The sequence below is a fragment of the Molothrus ater genome, chromosome 31 (assembly GCF_012460135.2).
Source record: "Molothrus ater isolate BHLD 08-10-18 breed brown headed cowbird chromosome 31, BPBGC_Mater_1.1, whole genome shotgun sequence".
In the NCBI taxonomy this organism is placed as follows: Eukaryota; Metazoa; Chordata; class Aves; order Passeriformes; family Icteridae; genus Molothrus; species Molothrus ater.
In genome coordinates, this window is record NC_071658.1 from 1,360,067 (window position 1) to 1,388,006 (window position 27,940).

The 27,940-nt window shown below is 52.9% G+C and overlaps 2 protein-coding genes and 1 non-coding gene across 3 annotated transcripts in view; 2 read left to right on the forward strand and 1 right to left on the reverse strand.

Annotated features, from left to right (window-relative positions):
- Positions 1-27,940, forward strand: part of LOC118700569 (nucleoporin NUP35-like) — a 183,174-nt gene that overhangs the window by 89,934 nt on the left and 65,300 nt on the right. The window contains exons 2-3 of the mRNA XM_036405138.2: positions 15,734-15,850; positions 17,998-18,117. Of these exons, the coding sequence (XP_036261031.2) occupies positions 15,779-15,850; positions 17,998-18,117 (192 nt within the window). The 5' untranslated portion in view covers positions 15,734-15,778. The remainder of the gene's footprint in view (positions 1-15,733; positions 15,851-17,997; positions 18,118-27,940) is intronic.
- LOC118700556 (uncharacterized) overlaps positions 1-27,940 on the reverse strand; it is a 185,893-nt gene that overhangs the window by 18,655 nt on the left and 139,298 nt on the right. The gene's annotated exons all lie outside the window — the stretch shown is intronic.
- LOC118700590 (5.8S ribosomal RNA) lies at positions 26,435-26,587 on the forward strand. Its single transcript, XR_004982306.1, has one exon. It is a non-coding gene; the product is annotated as a 5.8S ribosomal RNA (ribosomal RNA).

Sequence of the window (27,940 nt, forward strand, 5' to 3'; positions counted from 1 at the left end):
CCTGACTCACTGGAGGACCAGATGGCCACTCCCAGGACACCCCGAAATACCTTAACAGCTGCTGCCACCGTCACTGTGCTCCTGTGCATCCAAACAGCGGTTGGATGGGTCGTGCCACAACCAACAGAAAACCTATGGGTCACACTGGGGAAATCTCTCAAGCAGGATAACTTTTGCATGGCCATGGGAGGTGCAAAAGACCTGCTGTCTACATGTCTGGTGGGAATCCCCCTGTCGCCAAATGAATATGCCTGTGCAGGTAAGAAGCCCACCCTGGTAGACACCTGGGACGAGTGCATGAAGATCTTACCCCATGCACCACAGGACCTCCAAGAACTAGACCTACCGGGCTCCTCAAAGCGACTTCTTGTGTCAACTTTTTCGACAAGCCACCCCAACAAAATTGGCATGAGAAACCTGAACCACAGATGATAGTGAGAAAAGATATATCACCAAATGATAAGAGATACAATGATGTTGACTGGTGCAATTATACTGCCAAAACATTATCTAAGTCCTCTCTGTTTCCCAGAGTGCTTCCCAAGGGAGTGTTTCTCATCTGTGGTGACAGGGAGTTGGCAGGGATCCCCTCGAAGATCAAAGGGGGCCCCTGCAGTCTTGGCCAGCTTACTACCCTCACCCCAAACACTACCCAAATTAAAAATTGGAAACAAGAAACTCAATTGGCGCCCCAGAAAAGATCGTACTCCCAATTCAATCAAAATTGTGATGGCCAAATTTATAATTGGGGAAGAGGAAGAGGGTCGCTGTTTCCATCTTTCTACCATGGGTTGCAGCTGCGAAGGCCCTCGGTGAGCTTTCTCACCTGGAGTGCTGGCTTAGTAAGCAGACCAAGGCTACATCCGCTGCCTTATCAGACCTTCTAGCGGACGAGGAAACCACTAGACATGCCACCCTTCAGAACAGAGCGGCCATCGACTTCCTGCTGCTCTCCCGTGGCCATGGTTGTGAAGATTTCAAAGGACTTTGTTGTTTTAACCTGTCATGGAAAAGCATATCGATCCAGGCCAACATCAAAAAAATGCAAGAGCAAATGAAGACTCTTACTGAAAATAAAGTTGTGGACATGATGGACAAAATTCTCATGCAGTGGAGTCTTTCTGTGTGGGTGACCCCCGTTCTTAAAAGTTTATTGTGCGTCCTTCTCATAGTTGTTATCATTTCAGCGGCACTGATGTGTTTTAAGAAAAGAATTCACAAAAGACTGGGAAATGTTTATTTAATAAATAAAAAAGGGGGAGATGTGAGACACAGGCATGGATAAGACAAACCTGGGATGTCATTGGAGGACACCACTGTTTAAGTTAAGGTGAGAGACTGGTGCAATTCCCCATGGTTCTTTGCTTGTTAATGTGAATGTGCTGTTGTCAATCGACTGCTGCTCGTCCCCCAGTTCCAGAAAGTTCTGTACTCCCCGTTCCTCCATTGGCTTTCCCTGAGAGACCCCTCCCACTCTGCTCCCCCATTGGTGCGTCCTGTGTCACCCCACCTTAACTCCAGCCCTGACTCCCTTCCCCATTGGATAATTTGTACCCCGAGCCCTCCTGCCTTCCTCCAGTTATATACCCTGGCCCCAGCCCTGCTCCTGGCTCTTTGCCTCTGGTTCCCTTCAGCAGAGGTTGTGTTCCTGCTTGCTCCTGTTTCCCTCTTCACCCTCACTTCAGCTGGGCCCTTGGATTTTCCCTTACTAAACCTGGCTGGATCTGCTCTGCGAGGAGTCCTCTCGTCCCTCTGGTGAGGCTTTGATTGCACCATCCGGGCTCAGGCGTCTGCTGGGCTGGGGGAGTTGTCAAGGCAGCCCCAAGTGGAGACGCTTTTGGTGCTGCAGGCGCCTGACAGCGCCTGCCTGGGGAAGCTGCTCTGGCCACCTGCAGCAACCAATTCCTTTTCCCAGGCAGCAGCTCCCAGCGTCCTCCTGCGAAGCCCAGAGAGAGAGGGAGCAGCTGCCCTCAGCCCCGTCCTTTACCGCATCCCAATTCTCATGTAATGTCCCCCCTGGGAGAGAAACTGCCAGAGAAGAGAAGTGCGACCAGATCCCCTCCTCCCCTGAGCTTGAACACTTCTATTGTTTCTTAAGGACCCAGTCTTACCAGAGCAGTGTTATTGCGCTGACAGCTGGGACACCAGCAGGGGATCACCCCACAGTGCCCAGTGTGCACCAGGCTCAACGAGGTCTCCTTCCCCCCTGATTCCACCAGGCCTCTTCCCTTGGCTGTGGTTTTGCTGGATAGTGGGTCAGGACAGTGAGGATCTCCTTCATCCATTCATTCACTGTTTAGGGTCCTGCAGACACTTCCTCAATTTCTCTCCAAGGTGACCTCAGAAAACCAATGACATCACAGCTCTTGTCCATCTGGTGAAGAATCTCCCACGGGGACGCTCTGGTCTGTCCTCCAAGGCCCAAAGCAGCAAAACCCCTGAGGAAAATCTTCCCCCTTGGGCTCTGCGCCTCCTTGGGTGAGTTCCAGAGCAAACAATCAAGGCAGTGGCCTGAAATGTTTTCCCAGCTGGGCCATAACACTTCTCTGATGGATGCACATTGTCCCTGGGGAAAGAGATGTGCAGAACCCTTCACTAATGCCCTGGAATGGCAAACAGGAATCACAGCCATGGACAGCTCTCAGGAAGCACTTCAGTGTGGATTTTCCTTCCTGGAAGCCCAAGATGTCTGAATGTGCTCCTGGTGCCTCAGGGCCTGGGTAAACAGGGCTTGTCAGAGAGGCTGGCAGGGCACCAACACCCCTCCTCCTCACAGGGCACCTCTGTTACCCCAATTAGCTCCGAGTGGCTGCCTGGGGACAGGTGCCCACTTCCCCATGTCCCTGGGATGGGCATATCCTGCTCAGGGCCAGTGCTGGCCTGGGCCCAGAGCCGGGGCCATGACCCAGGTGCTCTGGGAGGGCTCCGTGGCTGCAGGTGTGACAGGATGAGGGGCAGGGAAGGGCATATTCCCCTCGGGACAGTGCTGTGGGCATGGAGCTTGGTGTGGTTTGGCATCTGCAGGGAAAGGGAGATCGGGTTGTGTGGATGTGGGAATTGTCACTCCTGAGGCATTCCCCAGGCCTCAGCCTTGTCTGCAGGTGCTCAGCATTGCCCAGTGCTGCCCAGTGTCTGCAGTGACTGAGATGCCAATCAGCCACCTGATCACATGTCCCTTGTTCCCCTTGTTCTCCCACATGTTGGGTTTGGGGCTGGGCTCAGCTCTGGGGTGTCCCCCAGGGAAAGCTCTGGGAGGGGAGGGGCAGCAGGAGATGGGGGATCTGGCACTGGGGGCTGTTGGAGGATGGATTGTGTTGGACTGGGGGCTGTCCCCACAGGGTCCCCAGGTGCCTTTGGCTCCCTGCCTGCCCCCCTTGGCCCCCCAGGTGCCTGGGCCCTTCCAGGGGCAGCTGCCCCGTGCAGGAAGCTGGAGGGATGCCAGGCAAGGGGGCTGGATCCGTGCCACAGGTGGGGTGGGGTGGACTCTGTGCCAGGGCTGGGTTTGTGGCCAGGGCTGGGGGCTGTGCCAAGCCGGGCTTTGGCCTGGGGGCTGGCAGGGAGGGTGCAGGGAGGAGTCCCGGCAGGGATAAAGGTGCTCCTCACCTGCTGCAGCCTCAGACAGCGCTGCCCAGAGCCAGAGGAAGATGAAGGTGGCTGTGCTCAGCGTGGCCCTGCTCTTCTCCATCCTGCTGTGCCCCCAGCACAGGCCAAGGTGAGGCACCAGCCAAACGCTGTCCCCACATCCTGCCCTTTCTGGCCTCCCTTCCCATCCTTTTGGTGCCTCCTCTGTGTCCCATTCAGGGTCCCCAAACACCCTCCCATTGACCATTCCTGAGGCCTTTCCTTCCATGTCCCCCCTCAATCCTTTGCCTTTCTTCCTGGCCATTGTAGCAGGGTCCTCCTATAGAATTCCCTGACTCACTCCCCATACTCCAATGATCTCCCAGTCCCGTTGGTTTTGTCCCCACCTGTCCTCATTCTTCTGTCCCCACCAAGCCCCTCCCTTGCCCTCCCATGTCCCTACACCTCAATTCCTTTCTCCTCCCCTGTACCTCACACGCTGCTCCTTCCACAGCCCCAGCCCTGTCCCCTGGGCCCTCAAGTGACCCCAGATCAGTGTCTTTGGGTCTCCCCCCACCTCAAACAGATCTCCTTGGAGGCCCTGAATTCCCATCCCTCTGCCCGCGCCCTGCTCCCTGCACCCGTGTCCCCCCAGCCCCACAAGGTCCAGTCCAGACCCAGCCTTTGTTCTCCTTTCCAGGCACTCCTGGAAGGAACCCAAGATGATCTCCGGGAGGTGAGTGGGCTGCTGGCATTGGAGGGCATCCCCTCAGGGCATTGGGGGGCAGTGGTGTCCCCCCATCCCTTGCTGGCACCGGGGACATCCCAGTGACCAGCGCGGTCTCCTGGATGATGGTGGCGGCAGTCAGGGAGGGACAGCGAAACAACCCTCCACCACGAGAAAGAAGTGGCATGAGGAGAGGTCCCGGGATTTAGGAGGACCTCCAACTGGAGGGAGAGAAGGAGTAGTGTGCTACTGTTGTGGTGGAAAAGGACACGTGAAGAGGGAATGTCGAAAGAGGCTTAGGGATGAGAAAATGTTCAAAGAGGATTAGGGGGTCAAGGGCTCTATCTATTGGGGACCCAAATGTCCTTGGAGCCCTTGGTAAAACTTAAGGTGGGTCCCCAGCAAACCCCTATGACCTTCCTTGTAGATACAGGGGCCGAGAGATCAACGGTTCTATCTTTGTCCCTGGGATGTAAGATTTCACCTTCCACAATAAAGGTTATTGGGGCAAAAGGAGAACCCTTCAAGGTTGCTGTAATTAAAGATGTCTTAATAGAATCAGAGAAGAAAATAGGGGTAGGATCACTGCTACTGGTTCCCGAAGCCAATTACAATTTATTAGGAAGAGATTTAATGGTGGAATAAGAGATAGATATAAATATTGAAGAAAAACAGCTGAAAGTCAGGTTGTGCCCCTTACTGGATCACTGACAAAGAGAAAATCAACCCAGAAGTCTGGTATACCCCTGATACAGCAGGAAGATTGAATATAGAGCCCTTCACAGTCAACATTCAAAACCCAGAAATCCCAGTAAGGATAAAACAATATCCCATGTCAGATGAGGGGCGAAGGGGACTAAAACCAGAGGTAGAACGGTTAATACAACAAGGGCTCTTGGAACCTTGCATGTCTTCCTTCAACATCCCCATCTTACCTGTAAAGAAACCAGACGGAAAATACCGATTAGTACATGATCTAAGGGAAATAAATAAGAGAACCATTGCCCGGTTCCCTGTAGCAGCAAACCCCCATACATTGCTCAGTCAATTGAAACCAGATGATCACTGGTATAGTGTTATAGATTTGAAAGACGCCTTTTGGGCATGCCCCTTGAAAGAAGAATGTAGAGATTATTTTGCATTTGAATGGGAAGATCCCGATACCTGCCGAAAGCAACAACTAAGGTGGACAGTGCTCCCACAGGGATTCACAGAATCCCCGAATTTGTTTGGGCAGGCACTAGAGCAAAGAATGAAATCCTATACCCCAAACCAAGGAATAACCATTGTTCAATATGTAGATGACCTTTTAATTGCTGGAAAAAGCAAGGAATCAGTTAGAGAAGAAAGCATTAAGCTTCTGAACTTTTTAAGCATCCAGGGGCTGAAAGTGTCCAAAAGTAAATTGCAATTCGTAGAAGAAGAAGTGAAGTACCTAGGACACCGACTTAGTAAAGGAACTAAAACACTAGACCCAGGGAGGGTTAAGGGAATCCTCTCCCTTCCTCCCCCAAGAAATAAGAGACAAATCAGGCAGCTATTGGGTCTTGTAGGATACTGCAGACAATGGATTGAAAACTTTAGGGGTAAAGTAAAATTTTTGTATGAAAAACTAACTGCTGAAGGTTTGATAAAACTGACTGAGAAGGACGATGAATCATTAAAACAATTAAAAGAGGAATTGGCTAATGCCCCGGTGCTAAGCCTCCCGGATGTTAGGAGACCCTTTTATTTGTTCGTTAACACTGAGGCAGGAGTAGCATTTGGGGTACTGGCTCAGGACTGGGCCGGCAGTCAAAAACCAGTAGCATTTATTTCTAAAATCCTAGACCCCGTAAGTAGAGGATGTCCAACATGTTTGCAGATTATAGTGGCACCAGCCCTCTTAGTGGAAGAAGCTCTCAAAATTACCTATGGAGGAGAACTGAAAGGAGTCTTTACCCCCCATTACATACGGGCAGTATTGCAACAAAAGGCAGAAAAATGGATAACAGACTCAAGACTTTTGAAATACAAGGGCATTTTACTGTCATCCCCTCGGTTGATACTTGAAACCACCTCTCTGTAAAACCCCGCTGAATTCTTGTTTGGAGATCCACAGGAGGATTTAACTCATGACTGCCTACATAGCATAGAAAAACAAACAAAAATTAGGCCGCACCTCGAAGAGGAAGAACTGGAAGAGGGAGAAAAGTTATTTGTGGATGGGTCCACTAGAGTTGTTGAGGGAAAGCGAATCTCTGGATATGCGATTGTAGGAGGTAAAAATTTGGAAATAATAGAATCCGGACCTTTGAGTCCTAGTTGGTCAGCCCAGGCCTGTGAGCTGTATGCAGTATTGCGGGCTCTAAAATTCTTGGAAGCTAAGGTTGGGACCATCTACACAGACTCAAAATACACCTTTGGAGTGGTACATACCTTTGGGAAAATTTGGGAAGAAAGAGGGTTAATAAATTCCCGAGGAAGAGAATTAATACATCAGGAACTAATTACTCAGGTACTACAAGCTTTAAGAGGCCCAAAGAAAATAGCAATAGTACATGTTAAAGGACATCAAAAGGGTCTCTCCCATTTGATCAGAGGAAACAACACAGCAGACAGAGAGGCAAAGGAAGCTACTCTCCGAAAATTCCAGCATCAGGAGATAAGGAGAATGCGAGATGATGAGAAAGTTCGAGTCCTGAGCTTTACAGCCCAGGAAAAGGAGAAATTAGACAAAAGGGGAATAAAAGAGAATGGGGGTATTCGAAAATTGCCAGATGATAGGGAGGTATTGCCAAAATCTATAGCCCGAAGAATAGTGCAGCAGCTGCATGACCAGACTCATTGGGGAACCCAAGCCTCAGTAGATCAGTTTACTATTAAGTACATGTGTATAGGAATTTACGATATAGCAAAACAAGTAGTTAGGGGATGTATAACATGCCAAAGAGTTAACAGACATCAAGCTCGAGAAAGGATTCCAGGAGGAAGGGAATTAGCACACCGACCTTTTTCACATGTACAAATAGATTTCACCAAGCTACCGAAAGTAGGGAGATACAAGTACTTCTTGGTACTGGTAGATCATCTAACCCACTTTATAGAAGCATATCCTACATTGCAGGCTACTGCAAATGTGGTGATTAAAACCCTGCTGGAAGAAATAATCCCTAGGTATGGACTAGTAGAAATATTAGACTCTGATAGAGGTCCCCATTTTGCAAACAAAGTACTGAGAGAGGTAACCAGGGCCTTAGGCACTAAATGGCAATATCACAGCCCTTGGCACCCTCAAAGCTCAGGGAGGGTGGAAAGGGCAAATGGAGAAATCAAGAAGCAACTCACCAAGCTCATGGTAGAAACGAAAATGTCTTGGGTCAGATGTTTACCCATGGCATTGCTAAACATTAGAACCCAACCTAGGACGGATGTGGGAATCTCTTCTTTTGAAATGCTTTATGGAATGCCTTACGACTTAGAACGCCCGGGGAACCATCCTTGCATCCAAGATAGTCAAATTCAGGGTTACATACAACAGTTAATGAAATGGAGGGAGGAATTAAGACGAAAAGGGCTATTGGTACAAAGACCCCCTTTGAATATAATAATGCATAAGCTTAAACCCGGAGATAGGGTCCTAATAAAGACTTGGAAAGAGACATCCCTAACACCCCACTGGGAAGGTCCCTATGTTGTCCTGTTTACCACAGAAACAGCCATCGCAACTGCTGAAAAAGGCTGGACACATGCCAGTCGAGCGAAAGGACCCATCCCTGCAGACACCCCTTGGGAGGTGACCAGTCTCCCTGGAGATCCTATGGCTAACCCTGTGGAAGGCACAGGGACCTGCGCCAGCTGGAAACGTGAATGACTGAATTAGGGGACAGAGAACTACACCAATTGAGACTCTTGGTAAGAAAACCCCTACAGGAACTGGAACAGGAGTTCAAGTGCCCTCTGCCGTGGAAAACCTGGAATGAACTGATGCTTGCTCTTTCAGTAGTGGCTGAAGTGAGGCGAGAATTATTAAATTACACCGAGTGTCTTAAATGTCAGGAATCTTCTTGTTGGGCGTGGGTAAAAATCTTTTGCGGGGGCTGTAAAGACAAATGGTGGATTTTCCAGTCACATTTGGTGGGGAGCACATGGTGTCTTACTTGTGATTGGGATTGGAGAAGAGCAAATCCATTAAGGGCCTTAAGAGAATTTATAAGGATCCCTGGAGAGTGGGAGATCCCTGACAGAGAAGCAGTGTCACTAGTTGAAAATCTAGAAGCGAGAAGAGATTGGGCCCTGGCATGGGAACTCCAACACCAATTGCATAGGATCACATGCCAAAACCAGACAGTCATATTAACTACCTTGTGTAAGAAGGGAATCCACGTTCCTCTGGGGTGGCAAGTGAGGCCTGACGAGTGGAATAGCACGATTCGTCACTATTCCCGAGTCTATAAACAACAAAAACATAGAGAACGTAGGGAAGAACGACGTAACTCTAGGAAGACAGGAGAAAGGGAATAAAAAGGCAGAGGGTGGACCCTAAGTAGGTGTGGGACTCAGGCCCTGTAAAGCTCGCTAGGGACGGCAGAGAGTCTGTCATAAAATCAAAGAAATCCTTTACAGGAGACCCTTTGCCTGGAGGCCTGACAGCCTGCCCTTAGGAGTGGGGGCGGGAGTTAAGGAGATAGCCCAAATAATGCACCCCTGAAGACTATCCCTGCTGCCGAGAAGATAATGATCCCTGCAGACGGACGCACCCGGGCTGGCAGGCGAGGCAGAGAGGTAAGGAGTAGTGGGGGAAAGCAACGGACCACAGGAACAGGAATGGAGCACAGGAAAGCCCCAGGTAAAAGAGATAGGAGTACAAAAGGAGAAAGAAATTTGTTGCTACAGCCCTGCCCTGCTTGGCGAGCTACCTTAATTATTATAACCCTGAGCCTCCCGGCTGCCTGGGGAAACCCTCATCAGCTTTACAAAGAGAACATGATCCCCCTAAATAAAGGGACCCTGACTCCTGACTGGTCTCAGGCCTTTTTGCAATCTACCGGATCTATGGGGAATACCACAGGTTTAAGTTTACTAACATTAGTACTGCATGACAGTCTGCCGTACGCTAGACACGAATGGAAGGAGCAGAAAACCTGGCAGCTTCAAGGAGTAGTGGGAGAACAAATTAATATTGGATGTCGAATGGTTAATGGGTCTGACTATACTAACGCAATTGCAATCAGTGTTTCCATGGGTCAGGAGGATAAACAAATAGCAGATTGTGCATACCCAATCACACGAGACTGCTGGCAAAACTTCACATTAACTCACACTGCAGAGGTAGTCTGTCTCTGGTCGAAAGATACACAGGGCCTTTCTTTTAAATTTATAATAGATACTAAAACGCACTCTACCACTGCTGAACCTCATAATATCATCCCTCCATCTGTACCACCAGTTATACTCACCCCAAAAACTTTCAAAATTGGACCTTATATAATCAGGAAAACTGGTCAACAACAAATATTATTCAATCCAGCATGGTCTCTCAAACAGGTCGAACTGCTGATGCAGACCAATGTTTCAGACATCCAGCCAGCTTGTTCTCCGTTTTTGCAAACATCCTTTGAAGGCTGGACCATTTGGCTGCGGAAACGCAGCTCTTTTAAACCAAGGAAACTTAGAGATGTGACCGGTGTTCTAGGTACAGGATTGGGAATCCTGAATAGCATTGATTCGGAAGTACTAATGAACAAATTGGCTGCTACGACTAGAGATCTGTCCAAATTACAGCAACCACTGAAGTCATCTCTGTTAGCCTTGGGGACACACCAGTGGATGCTGTCAAACATTTTGCCAAAGTGGGAAAGAGTAAATGTGAACGATCACAAATTGGTGATTGATGCACTCAGTGCTGCACAAAATAATGTTTCCTTAGCCCTCAGCTGTATCCAGGCACAATTGTGGATGCAGTCAGTTTCTGCCTCGATTATAAGAGAGGGCGAGGAAGGCACTTTCCCCACAGAAATTCGGAAAATAATCTGGGACAACGCCAACGATTTTGAAAGAGAATTCCAATCCTGGTGGAAACTGGTAAATTTTACCTAGAATGCTATTTCAAATACAGCTACTGCTTTTGTCTTGACCATACACAATGCCTCTGTATGTCGTGAACGGCGGGAGAAATGCGACACACCATATGCGATGAATAGCAAATCCCGAAGTTTATTGAAAACTCACACATATTTATATTGGTGTTAATTAAGCTTATACATATTGCAAAAGCTGAGCTCATCATTGGTTAAAGCACACTTAGATCAACCACACCTACTTCTATCTTCTAACAATTATTTTGCTTCTATGTTTGCATTCTTCTAACTTTGCTACCTAAGATAACTACATTTTCTGGCAAGCGATTTTCTCCCCCGTCTTCCCGTTTCAGAGAAGGTCACTGTGACCTTTGTCAGTGATTGGACACTGGTTGCTCAGTTCCCAGCTTGTTTCCCCTATCCTTATCCATTGGTATCACATCGAAATGTCCTTTCTCAGCTAACCAACTATCCAAAAAGCTCTCTACATCTGTACATCTAGTTTTTCCTGGTATTGCATTAGGAATAAACCATGACGGAGCTGTCCTCTATCCTATAGAACATAGGGGATGGGCCCGTCAGTTTGATGACAAATGGCAAACTGTTGATTTGGAATCTTGCATTATCCGAGAACAACTGGGGTTCATCTGTGAAGGCAATGGAATTATAGCTCAAGATATCTGTTTAGACACGGAGCAAAACATTTGTCATTTTGAGATTCGTCCTAACGAGACTTCTAAAACAGTTCTTATATACATAGGCAATGGATGTGCATGTTTTAGAACTATTTGTGATTCTGTGCTTGTAGATGATATTGAGGTGGATACAAAGAATCACTCAAACTTCTGTGCTTGTAACTTCACTAAGATTACAGGGTGTGATATTACTTATGAAGCTAAAGTCACCTCTCACTACCTATTACAATCCAACTACAGACTGCGTCACAAGCTAATGCCCACTCCGATTGGGATGAACTTCACTCTAGTGAGACAACTGATGCTCCATCAAGACCTGATCCAAATCCTCGAGAGAATCAAGGAAAGCGGACAGAAAACCCTAGTGACTGTTCATCATGACGTAGGAAAAATACACCGGGTTATAGAGAGGGTAAAGCAAGATGGCGAGCACAGGTGGTGGGATACCCTGTTTAGGTGGTCTCCTACTACCACAGGTGTCCTAAACAGTATATGCCACCCCATTGTTGTTCTTTTGATTCTGATTGTGCTTGGTTTTATTTTGTCAGCAGTTCTATTCATTATGAATTGGAATATGATGAAAAAGCTAAGGAAATTAGCATATATAATTAACGCACATAGCTTAACTGAGGAGGAAATTGAGTTAACGCTTGCTAGGAAGGAACTAAAAAGATTTAATGAACAAAATTGGTAAAAAAAAAAAAGGGGGATTGTAATAAGTAGCAATACGTTTGTTCATTAATTTAATCAATAGCTAAATAATTATACAATATCAAAGCAATAACTAAATAGCTAAAACCGCTTGATTTTAAATGTATAGCCACATATGGTTCACATATGGTTGCTTGGCTTGCAGGAATCGTATAGTGCTTTGGGAATTCCATGGTAAAGAAAAGTTCACCTAAGAGGTCACAGAGGAGAGCTGTAATAACAATCCCTAAACTCGTAAGAATTGCTTAGGCTTGCAGGAATCGTATAGTGTTCTGAAAATTCCACTGTATAGGTTTGCCTTATAAGGAAAAGTTCACTCAGCGGTTCAAAGAGGAAGACTTGGAGCCTTCATCCCACGACCACCAGAAGGCAGAAAAAGACCCCCTAGCAACTGAACGAGCAAGTGCAAAAGACAGACCACGTCATCCCTGGACCCGGGAGAAAAAGGCAATAAAAGGTGGACTTTGGGGATAGGAACGGTGCGAGCCTAGAGGAGCGGAGACTCCCGGCCGCCCAGCGCTGAACTTTGCTTATTCTTGCTTGCATAATAATAATAATAATAAATTTATAATTGTATGATCCTTGAATCCAGTGAATTCATTTATCACCCTTCCTTCCTTCCTTCCTTCCTTCCTTCCTTCCTTCCTTCCTTCCTTCCTTCCTTCCTTCCTTCCTTCCTTCCTTCCTTCCTTCCTTCCTTCCTTCCTTCCTTCCTTCCTTCCTTCCTTCCTTCCTTCCTTCCTTCCTTCCTTCCTTCCTCCATCTTTTAAGTGATGTTGGCATTTTTAGATTCGAGTAAAAACTCACTGTCTAACATAGGTGATAAGTATTGAGAAGTTATTGTAAATAGTGTACACGTAGTTTTTAGTATAAAAAGATAACACCACACAGTTCCCCATGGAACAGTTCCCCACTTCAGTATAAACAATCTGCAGGTGGTGTTCTTCTACTTCATCTTTCTCTTCTTCTCAAGGACGGTGTATAAAGAATGTTTTTGTACACTAGCCAATCAAACAGAATATATCGTGTCACTCTATAAAAACCGCACGGTTCTCTTGAATTAAACCTTTTTAGGCTTTCTGCAATACTGCCTCCTGCCTGTTCCTGTGCCATTCTCGGCGCAAGAGTGACACCTGACGGCCCTTCATGGCCCCTCATGGCCCCTCACAGCTCAAGACTCTTCACGGCCCCTGAGCCGCCTCCGGCCCCGCCATTGGCGCCGCTCTTTGCTGCTCGCCAATGGCGGGCCGAGTCTGCAGTGACGTCACCGGTCGCCGGGCAAAGGAAGGCCTGGGGCTGAGGTACCCCGGGCTGGCCGGAAATGGGGTCCGGGGGTCCCCGGGCTCATGGAAACGGGGTATCCAGGGGCTGAGAGAGGCGGATACCCGGGAAAGGGGGTGCAGGGGGTGTCGGGGCAGAATAAGGGGCTGCAGGGGGTCCTGCAGCTGGGGAAGGAGATGCAAAGGGTCCCAGTGCCCAGGAATGGGCATTCAAGGGGGTCCCCGGGGGGCTCCCCAAAGCCCCTCCCAGGGGGCAGCAGGAGCTGGCTCAGGAGCTCTGGGCAGAGAAAAGGGGGTGACCCCGGCTTGGGGGGGACATGGGGGACTCACACACGCTCCCGGGGGGACACGACCCCCGGGGACCCCCCCTCACCTTGTCCCGCAGGGGAGGCCGAGCCCCAGCCCAGGCAGACGAAGCCCCCGAGCCCCGGCAGCATCTTGGGAGGCGTGCGGGGCCGGGAGGGGCAGGATCCGGGAAAGGGCGGCGGCTGCCGGGTTCCGCGGGTGCCTGGAAACCACGAAGGCGGCAGCAGCGTCTGTGACAGCGGCGCGGCCTCAGTTGCCTGAGAACGCGGCCCTGGCTGGTTGTGCGCAGCCTGGGCTCCTGCAGGCGGCTTCACTGGGCGATTCGCCAGGGGAATTGTTCGCCGAGCATTGGCCTCTGCAAAGCTCCTGAACGTGCAGAGCATTGGCCTCTGCAAGGAGTTCATCAGAGTGCAGAGCATTGGCCTCTGCAGAAAGTTCCTGAAATTCCTTTGGAGGTAAAGATTGACTCAAGTTGAACTTTTTGGTTTTGTCTCATCTGCACTCTGAGAGACAATGCCAAAGGGAAATACAGGATCGGATAATGCCCGTCTTCTGGTGCAGCAGTTCAGTGGTCTGCACTGCCACAGGCATGTTTTATGAAAAATCCTTTCCTTTGGGTTTTTTCTCCTGAGAAGCTGAGAGAGCTCAGGAACAAAATGTAAACAACGGTTATCTGCTGCTGTGGAATGCAACAGGTGCATCTGTGATTGGTCTCATGTGGTTGTTTCTAATTAATGGCCACTCACAGTCAGCTGGCTTGGACTCTCTGTCTGAGACACAAGCTTTTGTTATTCATTCTTTCTTTTTCTATTCTTAGCTAGCCTTCTGATGAAATCCTTTCTTCTATTCTTTTAGTATAATTTTAATAGAATATATATCATAAAATAATAAATCAAGAGTCAGATCCTCATCTCTTCCCTCATCCTAAGACCCCTGGGAACACCACCACAATGCACAGCTGAGTGGATGAACAATATATGCTCTACTGATTGTGCTTTTTTTTTTTGCACTGAAGGAATGCAACATTTTCTAAATGTACTGGTCTAGACTTTTTTTTCTCGTATAGTGGTTGCTTAAACTGCTGAAAGGTGAATGAGGTCTGTTGAAGTTTCATCAAGTTTCAGTGGGTTGTTATCATCTGGTTATTACAATTATTAGGGAGAGGCCTGTGAATTGAGGTGCAAATGAGACCATATGCCAAAATCAATAGTCTGGATTTTATGTAACAGTAAATAGGAGGAAGAGAGAGAGAAAGGAAAAGAAAAAGAAGCAGGGGGCGGGGGGGGGGAATGGGGGGTTGGGAAGAAGGAGAAGAAGGAGAGTGACAGAGACAGATGAAGTGAAAAACATCACCATTCCATGGATCCCATTGGCATACCATCAAATCCTCTTCTGGTCTTCTCTGTGGTGAGGTCTCGCAAAACGTAAGACTCCAATGGATTCATGCAGATTTGGGCAAGGTGGGACCTCCCAGGTGCCTCCCTGGGGTGGGGCAAGTTGGACTCTGTCTATTGCTATTTTCAAATAATATAAAATCTTTAACATCTGTCTGTCCTTTGAGTCTGCCATCAATTGGCTTCTGGATTTTCAGATCTGTTGTGTTACTTTGCGTGCCCTGCAGTCGTCTGGTGCAAGGCCTCAGGAATGGGTCTGGGGGCACTGTGGAGGTCTTTGATGGGAGGTTTGTGTGCAAACCTGGCCTCAGCAGACGAGTCTGTGGCTATGACTTGCCCACCTTGAAGCCAGACAGAGCTGATTTTCAGGACAGCTGCTGCGTTTGGCTTTGGATAGGTTGTGGATAGGTTTTTCTCTGCAGCCTTGTTTAGTTCTCCCCAGCCCTGAGCTAATGGGACAATAGTGTCACCTTTGTCTTGTCTCAAGTTCCCTTCGGCAGCTTAACTCACAGTGCCAAGTTCCAGTCCAGAGGCATTTTCAGGGAAGGGTGGGCTTGGGTGGTCGCAGCCTCTTTATACAGTTTTGTCCCAATGGGCAGAAAGTCCTTTATAACAATTTTTAAGCCATTAGCCATAACATTCCAGTCTCTCCCAAGTCCTGTGAGGAGCAGCTGAGAGAGCAGGGGTGCTTTAGCCAAAAGAAGAGGATATCCACTCCAGCTATTTTAAAGTAATATTTAGGCTGCAGCTTTGTCTGTTCTAACTATTCTTAATGTTCAGATTTTTAGCTCCAGGTTTCAGTATGATCCATCTTTGAATTGCACAAGGCAGCCCTATAGTTCAAATAAAGTCCAACTAGAGGCCTAACATACTAGCTACTTACACCAAACAAGCACTTAGCTACTTTCAAATCATAGGAAATTTTTAGCACCAATATATGCCTTGAATCTGCCATGAATTGGGTTCCGGATTTTCAGAGTTCCATTGTTGCTTCTTCCAGTTTTGTTGAGGCATTGCCACTCATCTGGGAGATCCTGCCTTCAAAATGGCTTCTGGATTCCCAAAGAAGACCTCGACACCTCGTCTTTTGTCCAGGGAAAGACTGACATCTTTCACTGTAAGTACCCACTGGGCTGTGTTAAGGCTGCAAAGTGCCCTGGTGTCCCTGCTCTCCCTGCCCCTGCTTTAGTGCAAGCAAGAAAATGCTTTAAGTAGGTAATAAGCAGAAATATTCTAGTAAGGCTACGAAACACAAGTAATAAATGACACAATTATGAAGGTTTCTTTTGAGGTGAACAGAGAGGGGGAATTGTGGGAATCCACAAAATCAGAGGGTTTTGGGAAAGCTGCAAAAGGCAGCCTCAGATACAGTAGAACTGTGATTAGAGCTAAGCAGCTGCCATGAGTTTGGTCAGCAGAAAAATTGTTTAAAAAGTAGAAAAGCAAGGACAAATAGAACAATGGTGTGTGTATTAAGGCTTCTCTAGAATAACTCCCTAAGCTACAGAAAAGTTTATCTAGCAAGATATTAGGAGGGTTAAAGCTTAATAATGGAGCTCTGTGCATTGTGCTTTAAGGCTTACAAGCAGGTATTGTATTCAAAATAAGCAAGCATTGTTTTAACCAAAGGTACGTGTGCTTATAGTGGTTGGATGGAACTACTGTCAATGTGCTTTTGCTTTGTGTGATTGGTCAAGAAACTTATAAAGGAAGTTGTAACATTGAGTTCTTGGTCTGCTGCCTGGGATGTGAGCTGGTGGCATCTTCCCATTGTCATAACCATGTAATGAGACTGATGCTGGAAAATAAAACGGCTCAAGGCAGTTCCACAGCAGCCCTGTCCCGTTTGTGATTTGTAAATAGCCCCCTGCTGGTGTCAAGACCAAGCTGCCCTTGGGCACCTGAGCATGTTGGGGGGGAAGCTCAAACTCTGCCTAAAGCCCTGTGAGACAGGGCTGGTCCCAGCTGGAAGAGCTTCCAAAGCAGCTGTTCTCTCCCAGCTCCTGTGTGGGCACAGATCCAGCCCTGCAGACACAGTGTACAGCAAAGCAAGTTATCTGCTGCAGCACGCCCAGAAGAAAATGTCTCAGCACCTTTGTGTCCCAGATATCTTTTATGAAAAATCCTTTCCTTAGGCTTTGTCCTCCTGAGAAGCTGAGAAGCCTCAGGAACAAAATGTAAACAATGATTATCTGCTGCTGTGGAATGCAACAGGTGGATCTTTGATTGGCCCATGTTGGATGTTTGTAATTAATGGCCAATCACAGCCCAGCTGGCTCAGACAGAGAGTCCAGGCCAGAAGCCTTTGTTATCATTCCTTCCTCTTCTAGTCTTAGCTAGCCTTCTGATGAAATCCTTTCTTCTATTCTTTTAGTGTAGTTTTAATATATTATATATCACAAAATAAAAAATCAAGCCTGCTGAACCATGGAGTCAGATCCTCGTCTCTTCCCTCATCCTAAGACCCCTGTGAACACCATCACACCTTTGTTCTGCAGGATGGTGGAAATCTTCCTGTGCTGGGAATTGTCCCGATTTTGGTTTACCATGTGTTGATAGTATCTCTCCCAAAGGAGTTGGCTTCTCTTGAAAGCTCTGGATTGGTAGGAATCTTGAGGGCTGTACAGTTCTTTCCTGCTCCCTGGAGCCAGGGCCACAAATGTCCCTTGGTGTCTGGAGCTCACTTGACTGAAGATGCCCCACTGCTGAGGCTCTGTCCAGGAGATCCCTCTGTTTTCTTCTCTGGAGGGGTCTGTGAGCCCAGAGAAAGAAAACAAATGCTAATTAACAGAGAGAACTAAAACTTGGACACATTCCTGTGCTCCTCACTCTTGGTACAACGTTCCTTTCTTGCCTCTCTTGGACTCAGCCAGCAGTGATATCTCCTTGCTGTGAGTTCTCAGTGCTGTACAGGGATGGAGTCCGGGCAGTTCTGAGAGCTCGTCCCCATTCTTTGAAAAGGTCACTGCCTCAATCCAATGAAGCTAAAGAGGAAAGAAATGCCCAAAGAGCAGAAATCCCCAACCATGTCACATGCAATCACGGAGAAGCTGATGGGACAGAGCCATGTGGTTGGAGTATGTGTATTGCACTCTGTATTGTTAATTTATTGGTGCTGAGTATTTCAGCAAGCAACTTCCAGGGCTTCCAGGACTGTCCTGGACAATGTGATCACAAATTGTTCACCAGTGCCACTTGTTGAAGAAAAGCCTTTCTGAACAAGGCCAACTCTGAGGCTCTAGCTGGTTTATTTTTGCCTTTCAGCTGCTTCCCTCTAAGTTCCTGTGGGAGAAGTTTCTCACCATGAAGAAGAAGGCCAGCACTGGCGGGAGTTTTCTACCCAGAATTGGGCCATGTGTAGACCTGGGGAAGACTGGTCCAAAGGTAGCCTTTTCCTGCTCTTCTCCTTTCTGTTTGATGGGAAGTTTGAAGAGGGTGTGTGCTTGTGACAGGCTTGCCTCCAGCAAAAGACCTCAGTGTGCAGGTCCTGTTGTCATTGCAAGCTGCTGTTAGAGGTGGGCTGGGAGTCCTGATCTGCACTAAGCCAACACAAATAAGCTCTGCTGAAGCTGCCTAAGTGTAGCTGCCATTGCTGAAACAATGGGGGGAAGGCTGGGGACACAAAGGCACAGCACTGCCATGTGCCATTCTCCTGCTGAAGGAGGCACCTCTTGCTTTGGTGTGGTCACCATCAAATGCTCGGGGTCACAGGATTCCCTCCGGAGTGGCAGCGTTGGCCTTGGAAGGCCGAGGACCTGCAGGAATGACTTCAGCTTTAACAAAACAAATTGCCTTTATGCTTTGGGCTGGAACAATGTGTTGGACCCTGAGGGGGTGTTAGATTTTGCAGGCTGCCAGATGTACAGGGGACTGGCCCTGGGCAGAGGGGAATGGATGTGCTTTATCTGGATCAGTGCCTTCTTAGAGGTGTGTTTAAAGCTGCTTTTCTGGCGGGACTGGCTCAGTAGAAAGCACAGTCCCAACGGGTAGGTGACTGAGGTGGGCTGTTGTTATGAATGAGGTCCCTATATGTCTAATTTAATAAACCAACATTAGAATTTATCAGCAATTTTAATTGAACAGCAATTTTATATGAAATAATGCAATCAAATATAATCAAGCAGATACAAAATAATTTGGCAGTGGTTTGGTTAAAGCATAAGCAAAACCAGTCAGGATACAGGGGGGTTTTCTCACCCTGCCTCCCATTCAAAAGATAAAGAATCCAAAGACAACTTATAGACTGGATGTTAATACATATTCCTCAATAATTTTCTGTCAATCTCCTCCTATTTTTGATTCTTGAAATCTATGTCACTGCACAGTGCATGCTCTGCTTGTTTCTAAGGGGTCTTTTGGTTTGGTGGTCGCTTCCCACGAAGGCTTCTCTTCATCATCAGTGTCCTTTGAACAATCCCACAAGCTGCACATGCACCCCAAGTCTTGTGTTATAGAAGCCAGCATTATATTCCAAAAAGAAGCCTTATTATTTCATAGATACCTGGAATCATCCCAATTTTGTCCATTTCAAGGCCGATTCTTTAATTATCCTGAGGCCTATTGCCTTTTGGGATGTTACTTATCTCAAACTACATCCTGCATCCTGTTTTCTCATGAACATCTGAAAAACATCTGTTTTGTGTCACTAATTCCATATCCTTTTCCTCTCTTACTTTTTGACAAATATTTTTTAAAATATTTAAAATATAGTTATAATTGTTAGCACGAATCAGATTTATCTATCACACTGTTGAGCAAGAAATTGGCAGCAAGAGCCATGTAACACACTGGTTAAGGATTGCCCAGACAAAGCAGGGGAGAGTTTTCTCCAAGCCATGCCTCTGCTCCAGAATCATTTACTGTTGTTTTGGGCCCGTCGGTCCGCCTCGGCGGCGGCGGTGGTCCCCAGCCGGCATTGTTGAAGCCGTCGCCCTTCCTCGGCCTTAAGCTGGGTACCCGCGTTGTGGCGGGCAGAACTTTTTTGGCCTATTTTTTTTTTTTTTACGGGTCCGGCACCCGATGGAGAGGCCCTCAGACTGGTCCTGGGCGAGGCGGCGGCGCCTCGCCTACCTCGGTTGTGGCCGGATCGACTGAGCCGCTTATGCCGGGCAGGGCCGGGTTTGCCGCGCCGGGTCCGTTGCTTTTTGTTGAGGTGGGCAGAGTTGGGGGGGTGCCCGCCAGGCCCCCGCGGGCCTTTTTATTTTTCTCTGGCGGCCCTAAGCCACGGCACCGAGAAGTGTTGCGACGAAGGCGCGAGCTGGATGCCGATGGGTCCATCGTGGGGAGGCAGTGAGGCACATACCTCGGCCCCCCCCTCCCCCCCCGGGGCCCCTGATCCCGCGGCCCCCGTGGCTCGCATGGGTCGTTGTGAACGCACCTCCGTGTGCCTTTTTTGTCGTGCCATCCCCCGGCTTTTTTTTCCAGAAGGGAAAGCCGACTGCCACGAGGCCGGGTGAAAGCCGGTGGCCCGTGGCGCCAGGTCGGTGGCACTTTTTTTCGCACGTTCGGCCGGGTTCCCCGGGTCGGAAGCGGGAGGGGGGGGGGGGGTGCCACAGAGTCCCCCTCCGCCCGGTGGGGGCCAGTCCAGTCCCGCCATTGCCTAGCCGAAAGGGGACCGTTGTTGGCCACGGGCGGTGTCGGCACCCCCTGCGCTCCTCTGCTGCCGCAAGCAATCCGATCTGCAGGTGGGCTGGGTGGCCGTCGCCGTTGTCCCAGGACCGTGGCCGTGGGGCCCTGGTCGCCGTTCGTGCGGCTCCTTCCCAGAGCCGCGCCTGATCGATGTGGCTTTTCAGGTGGCGTTGGAGAGGGCCACTGGCGGGCTCTCCTTCTGAGGCTTCTCTGTCACGGGGAAGCCACAGCCGGGGGGGTCCGGTGCTCAGGCAGGGCGGTCTCCTTTCCAATTCGCTTCCCGTCGCAGGCGAGGTGTCGCCCCTCCTGCTGGCCTGGGGAATGGCGTCTTTACTGTCCTGAGCTGTGTGACGGCCGCATGGACCCGTGAGCCTTCAGGTGTTCTTACAAAACCACACGAGGTGCTGGTGCCGGCCCCGGTCCGGGTAGCGCCCATGTGGGTGCCGGCCACGAGCAGCGCCGGGCGGCGGCGCGGCTGGAACTGAGCCGCGAGAAGGGAGAGAGGCGAGAGAGAAAAAGAGAGAGGGCGAAATTGCCCGAACCCAACGGGTGGATGGGCACTTTTGCCCTCTCTCTTTTTGCCTGGGACGTGGGTGGATTAGAGCCTGGTCTGCGCGCTCCTTTGCCGTTCTGCCGCCTGCTGCAGAGCAAGCTGCCCCAGCTGAAAAGGGGCCTCGGTGTCCCGGCCGCGCCTGCCTCATCGGGTCGCTGCCTCCTCTAGCGTGTCCGGTGCTTTCCAGGCGGCCCGGTGAGGAGACGCGCAGGGACAGGGTTCGCTCCCTGTGAGCGGGGCCCCGCTTGGCCCAACCTCGTCGGCACCCGGTTTCTCACCCGCCACCTTTCGGCTGGCGGGTTTTTCTCGGATTTGGTGGGGGGGCGGGTCAGCCCCGGCCGAGCCCCGTTCCGCACTCCGCGTGCATCATTTCGTGCGCGAGGCCAAGTCTCGAACTGGGGCGCGGGCCCCGGGAAAAAAAGCGAGAGAGAGAGAGAGAGAGAGAGAGAGAGAGAGAGAGAGACGAAGCCTCGCCCTTCATCCAAGTGGCAGAAAGCTGCGCAGTGGTCCCGGGTCCTTGCCCGCGGTGTCGCAGTAAGGGCTGGTTGCTGGGGTCGGCTGTTGCCGAGGGGCGTCCCTCGCGCGTGGCACTGTTCCCCGCCCCAGGCGCCGCCGGGCCGCGATGCGACCGGCCACCGCCCTTGCCACCGGTGCCTGTCGCTGCCATGCCGCCAGCCACCGCTGTGTCTTTGTCCTTGATGGCGCTCCCGCAGGTCAGAGTGGCGAAAGAAGCCCAGGGCGGTCGGGGTTTGGCACGGGGCGGGTTCACCGGCGGGCCGGGCACGTTTGGGCGCTCGGTCTGGGCGCTCGCATGCAGCGGCACGGCGCCGCCGTGGGTGGCGGCTACCTGGGTTATCCTGCCAGTAGCATATGCTTGTCTCAAAGCTTAAGCCATGCATGTCTAAGTACACACGGACAGTACAGTGAAACTGCGAATGGCTCATTAAATTAGTTATGGTTCCTTTGGTCGCTCCTCTCCCGCTCCTTGCATAACTGTGGTAATTCTAGAGCTAATGCATGCCGACGAGCGCCGACCTCCGGGGACACGTGCATTTATCAGACCAAAACCAACCTGGGCCTGCCCGGCAGCTTTGGTGACTCTAGATAACCTCGAGCCGATCGCACGCCCCCGCGGCGGTGATGACCCATTCGAATGTCTGCCTATGAACTTTTGATGGTACTGACTGTGCCTCCCATGGTGACCACGGGTGACGTGGAATCAGGGTTCGATTCCAGAGAGGGAGCCTGAGAAACGGCTACCACATCCAAGGAAGGCAGCAGGCGCGCAAATTACCCACTCCCGACCTGGGGAGCCAGTGACGAAAAATAACAATACAGGACTCTTTTGAGGCCCTGTAATTGGAATGAGTGCACTTTAAATCCTTGAGTGAGGATCCATTGGAGGGCAAGTCTGGTGCCAGCAGCTGCGGTAATTCCAGCTCCAATAGCGTATCCTAAAGTTGCTGCAGTTAAAAAGCTCGTAGTTGGATCTTGGGATCGAGCTGGCGGTCCACCGCGAGGCGAGCCAACCCCTGTCCCAGCCCCTGCCTTTCGGCGCCCCCTTGATGCTCTTAGCTGAGTGTCCCGTGGGGCCCAAAGCGTTTACTTTGAGAAAATTAGAGTGTTCAAAGCAGGCCGGCCGCCGGCTTACTGCAGCTAGGAATAATGGAATAGGAGTCCGGTTCTATTTTGTTGGTTTTCGGAAACGGGGCCATGATTAAGAGGGACGGGCAGGGGCATTCATATTGTGCCGCTAGAGGTGAAATACTTGGGCCGGCGCAAGACGGCCTAGAGCGAAATCATTTGCCAAGAATGTTTTCATTAATCAAGAACGAAAGTCGGAGGTTCGAAGACGATCAGATACTGTCGTAGTTCCGACCATAAACAATGCCGACTGGCGATCTGGCGGCGTTATTCCCATGACCCGCCGGGCAGCTCCCGGGAAACCCAAGTCTTTGGGTTCAGGGGGAAGTATGGTTGCAAAGTTGAAACCTAAAGGAAATGACGGAAGGGCACCACCAGGACTGGAGCCTGCGGCTTAATTTGACTCAACACGGGAAACCTCACCCAGCCCAGACACAGACAGGATTGACAGATTGAGAGCTCTTTCTCGATTCCATGGGTGGTGGTGCATGGCCGTTCTTAGTTGGTGGAGCCATTTGCCTGGTTAATTCTGATAAGGAACGAGACTCTGGCATGCTAACTAGTTACGCGACCCCTGAGCGGTCGGCATCCAACTTCTTAGAGGGACAAGTGGCGTTCAGCCACCCGAGATTGAGCAATAACAGGTCTGTGATGCCCTTAGATGTCCGGGGCCGCACACGCGCTACACTGACTGGCTCAGCTTGTGCCTACCCTCCGCCGGCAGGTGTGGGTAGCCCATTGAACCCCATTGGTGATGGGGATCAGGGATTGCAATTCTTCCCCATGAACGAGGAATTCCCAGTAAGTGTGGGTCATAAGCTCGCGTTGATTAAGTCCCTGCCCTTTGTACACACCGCCTGTCGCAACTACCGATTGGATGGTTTAGTGAGGTCCTCGGATTGGCCCCGGTGGGGTCAGCCACGGCCCTGCCGGGGTGTCAAGAAGACGGTCGAACTTGACTATCTAGAGGAAGTAAAAGTCGTAACAAGGTTCCGGTAGGTGAACCTGCGGAACAATCATTACTGATGCGGCTTGGCGCCTGCCGCGTCGTGCCAGGCCGACCGGCAGGCCGCGCGCGGGTGGCGTCACTCACTCGCCCGCTCCGTTCGCACGCTCGGCCCCTGGCTACCGGCCCCGGTCGGCACCGGGGGCCACACACCCTTCCCCTTCGCCGCGCACTGTCAGCCCCAGAGAGAGAGACCAGAGGCGTGTGGCACCTCCGGGCACGGGGGGTCGGAAGCGGGAGAGGGGGAAAAAGCCGCTTGGCGCTACGAAGCGTGCCACGCGCGCCCGCCACGGTGCGCGCGGGCGGGGCTCTCTCCGTGCTACACCGCGCGTCGTGGCTGGGCCTAGAAGCATGGCACGCTGGCCGCCGTAGTGGCGGCTTGCCCACCCGCCCCCCACACCAGCCCCCCCCACCCTGGCCTTGCGCTGGTCTGCCGCTGGTCTGTCCCCGCCGGAGAGCGGGGGCGTGGCCGCGGGCCCCTGAGCCTCTCGCCGCTGCGGCTGGTGCCGCAGAACGCCGGTCACTGGTGTGCTGCGTGCGGGCGCCGTGGCATGGCCTGAGTTCTCCTGAGCTCGGCTCTCCTCAGTGTGCGTGCGAGAAAGCCGCCCGGGTGCCAGGAGGGAGGGGTGCTCGGCACGGCCCCTCCCGAAGGCGCGCCCATCCCTTCCCTCGCTGCTTTGCTCGTCGCGCGACAGCCGGCCGTCCGGCCGTGGCACCCGTTAGCGGCCGAGGTGGAAAGGGCGAGGGAGCCGGGTGGCGGGGACGCCTTCGGGGCTCGGAGCAGGCGGCTTCTCTGGCCCTTCCCGCACCAGGGAGCAGGGCTTTTGCCGGCTGTCAGAGTTCCCCACTTTCAGGCCGAGTGGCCCCCCTCTTGCATGTGGCAGAGGAACTCCAAGGGCCGAGGGCTCCGGGCTTTCTGGCCGTGCTTCGTAGCGCGCATGCGCATGCGCGCCTGAGGTGTGCTGGGTGGTTGGGCCCACGTCCCCTGCACCGGCAGGGTGGCCCGAGCCACGGCGGTCCTCTCGGTTGCGCAGCGCCGGGCTACTGAGAGAAACCCCGGGCCCCGAGAAGGACGTGGCGGTGGTGGCGGCAGATGTCGGGCACGCCCCCGCCAGTGGACGCTCCCCTGAGGGCGGCAGCGGGGAAGGCACCCTGGCTGGGCCATGCAGGTCATTTCCCTCGCCCCAGGACCAGGTACCTAGCACTCCGAGCCTCGGCGGTCCCCCCAGGTTTTTTCCCTCGGTGTCGTCAAACGCTGCAGGTTTGCTGAAAAGGGCTGGCGGGGCTGGGCAGTGGTTTAAAGACTCGGGCAGCTCGGCGTGGCCCGCCGTGGTGCTGGCGGTGCCGGCGGCGGCAGGGGTGCCGGGCGGTGGCCGTTCGGGGTGCCACTGAGGGGTGGGGAGCAGCTACTCCCGCCGATCCCCTGCGGTGGTTGTCCCATCGCCACCGGCCGTGCTCCTCCGTCGCCGTCGTCGTCCCACCGCGGGCCGTGGGGGTTAACCGTGCCGCACCGGGGAGGGGTGCCCTGCCTGCCCCCTCCGCGGCCCGGCCTCAGCGGAGAGGCTGCGGTGCGCTGTCGGCCGCGGGGGCCAACCCGCTCGCCTCGTCGTAACAGGCGACGCCGGCAGAGAGCGCGTTCTCTCTGTCCTTCCTCAGCTGCGGGGTCGCGGCCGCCGGGGCCCGCCCGCACTCTCACTCCTCGGCCCGTCGCCACGGTCTCTGGCACGCGCGGCGCCGCGTCCGGCGCCTCTCCTCCCCTCGACAGCCTTTTCTCCTCAAACACGCACTGGCGGCACCGTCGTCCGCCAGCTATCCCCTGGCTTGACCGCCCGCTGGTGGGGGGCAAGCACTCGGCAGGCCCTCCAGCAGCAGAGGCCCAGGAGCACGCGAGACCCCGTGCTGAGCGGCAGCGGCGCCGCTCAACGGGTGTCCCTCCCTGTGGGGACGGTTGGCCTCGCTCGTCGCGTCCTCCATCGCCCTTCCCGGCCGCCTGTGGGCCGCAGAAAGGCGTGCGGAGCGGCCATGGGGACGCTTCTCCCCGCCCGGTCTCCGCGTGCAAACGAGGAGAGCGGGCGTTGCCCCCTGGCTCAGCGCCGTACCGCCTTCTGCCAAGCACGTGCCTGAGGCAAAGGGCCCCGGCGGTGCGACGCGGCGGTGGCGGTCCCGGGAGTGCGGCCCCAACAGCGGCGTGGTCTGCTGTCCGGCAGGCCACGGTTTCTGGCGACACCGTATCGGGTCTCGGTGGCGCCCACCTCTGGGGCCGGCGGCGGAGCGTGTCTGCTGATCGCTCGCCCGCTCGGCAAGGGAGCGGTCCCGCGGGCGGTGTGTCGGTGGGGGCCAGTCGTTGTCGCTTACTGTCTCAAGCCGGGGCAAGGCCGTGCAGTGGGGGAAGAGAAAAGCTGGCCGCACAGTGGTGCAGCGGCGCTCCGCGAGGCCCGCACCATCGGGGACTGGGGGAAGCCGGCATGTGCGTGGCCCGACAGCCGCGCGCCCCCGGCCGTATGCCGTGTGTGTTGTGCGTGTAGTCCCAAGAAAGCGAGAAGTGGGCGGGCTGCCGTGCTCCCCCATGTTCTGGCACACGCTGCGTGGCCCCCAGCACGGAGGCCGGGCCGAGCCCGGGCGCATGGGCTGCCTCTGAAGGACGGCATTTGTGAGGTCGGCGTCTCCCCTCGCAGGGGGAGGCGGTCGGGGGCGCGGGCTCCCCCGCCTCTTGGCCGGCCTTCAGAGCGTGGGTTCCTCCAGTTGGTTTTTTTTCCCTCTTCTGTTTCTGTGTGCTCGTACAGTCGAAGCCAGGCGCGCGCCCACGCATCCTCGGCACCAGAGTAATTAAAAGGGGCCCGCTTGGCGTGAGCAGTGCCCGAAAGGCAGACAACTCTTAGCGGTGGATCACTTGGCTCGTGCATCGATGAAGAACGCAGCTAGCTGTGAGAATTAATGTGAATTGCAGGACACATTGATCATTGACACTTCGAACACACTTGTGGCCCCGGGTTCCTCCCGGGGCTACGCCTGTCTGAGCGTCGCTTGACGATCAATCGCCTGTCCGGGGGCCAAGCCGGCGGCGCGGCTGGGGTCGCCTCGCAGGCCTGTCGCCCGTGGCAGGCAGCGGCAGAGGTGGAGGCGGCAGCAGCAGCGTCCCGCCAGTGCCCAGAGGGAAGGTGGTCAGGGGTTCGGCGAGGGAAATGTTTCCCTAGGCGGCCTCGATCCCTTCCCTGCGGCCCGGCGGGCGTCATCGTCGTCGCAGTCGTCGTCGTCGTCACCGCGCAGGGCCTTCGTCCCCCTAAATGCAGACTTGGAGAGCGGTCCGTAGCTCCCCGCTCCCGGAGCGAGCCACTGGGGCGGAGCTCGTCCTCGCCGGGACCGTGCCACAGATGTGGTGACATGGCGGCCTAGGGAGAGCGAGAGAAAGCGTCGAAAGGCGCTGCCGAGGGCCGAGAGAAAGAGTGAGGAGGGCGAGTAGGGGAGGTGAGGCGCGGGCCTCGCCCCCGGCTCCCCCCCACTGCGTGGGTGGCTGTCTGCGGGTGGGTACTGCGGCGGTACCGTGCCATGCTGCCGCACGCACGGGCGAGGCGAGAGCATCGGGGACGGGGGTTCTGACCCCCGCCTCCCTTCGCCCGCCCCCTCCTCTACTATCACGGTTTTTGGGCGCGCCAAGTGGCGCCGTTGCTCCTCTCTCTCTCCCTGCTGAGGCCATCACACGCGCCGCTGCCCGGCCAGTCCTCCCGCACAGGGCCATCTCCGCTGCGCTCCCTTATTGGTTCTTTTCTCCAGGATGGGGCTCTCCGTCTCCTTGTTGCTCGCTCATGTGCGCCTGCACTGTCTCTCTCTCTGACTCCCTCTGGGAGCGCGGAGGGGGGGGCGGGCCGCGTAGCGGGTGGGGGAGACAAGGTGGCTGTCTCCACGCGCGACCCCGCGCGCGGCGTGGCCAAGCTTTGGGCTTGCGACCTCAGATCAGACGTGGCGACCCGCTGAATTTAAGCATATTAGTCAGCAGAGGAAAAGAAACTAACAAGGATTCCCTCAGTAACGGCGAGCGAAGAGGGAAAAGCCCAGCGCCAAATCCCCGCCCCGCGGTGGGGCGCGGGACATGTGGCGTACAGAAGCCCCCCTCCCCGGCGGCAGTCTCGGGGGACCCAAGTCCTTGTGATCAAGGCCGCAGCCCGCGGACGGTGTGAGGCTGGTAGCGGTCCCCCGCCCTGCCGGGCCCAGGGCTTCTCGGAGTCGGGTTGCTTGGGAATGCAGCCCAAAGCGGGTGGTAAACTCCATCTAAGGCTAAATACCAGCATGAGACTGATAGCCAACAAGTGCTGTAAGGGAATGTTGAAAAGAACTTTGGAGATAGAGTTCAAGAGGGCGTGAAACCGTAAGGGGTAAGC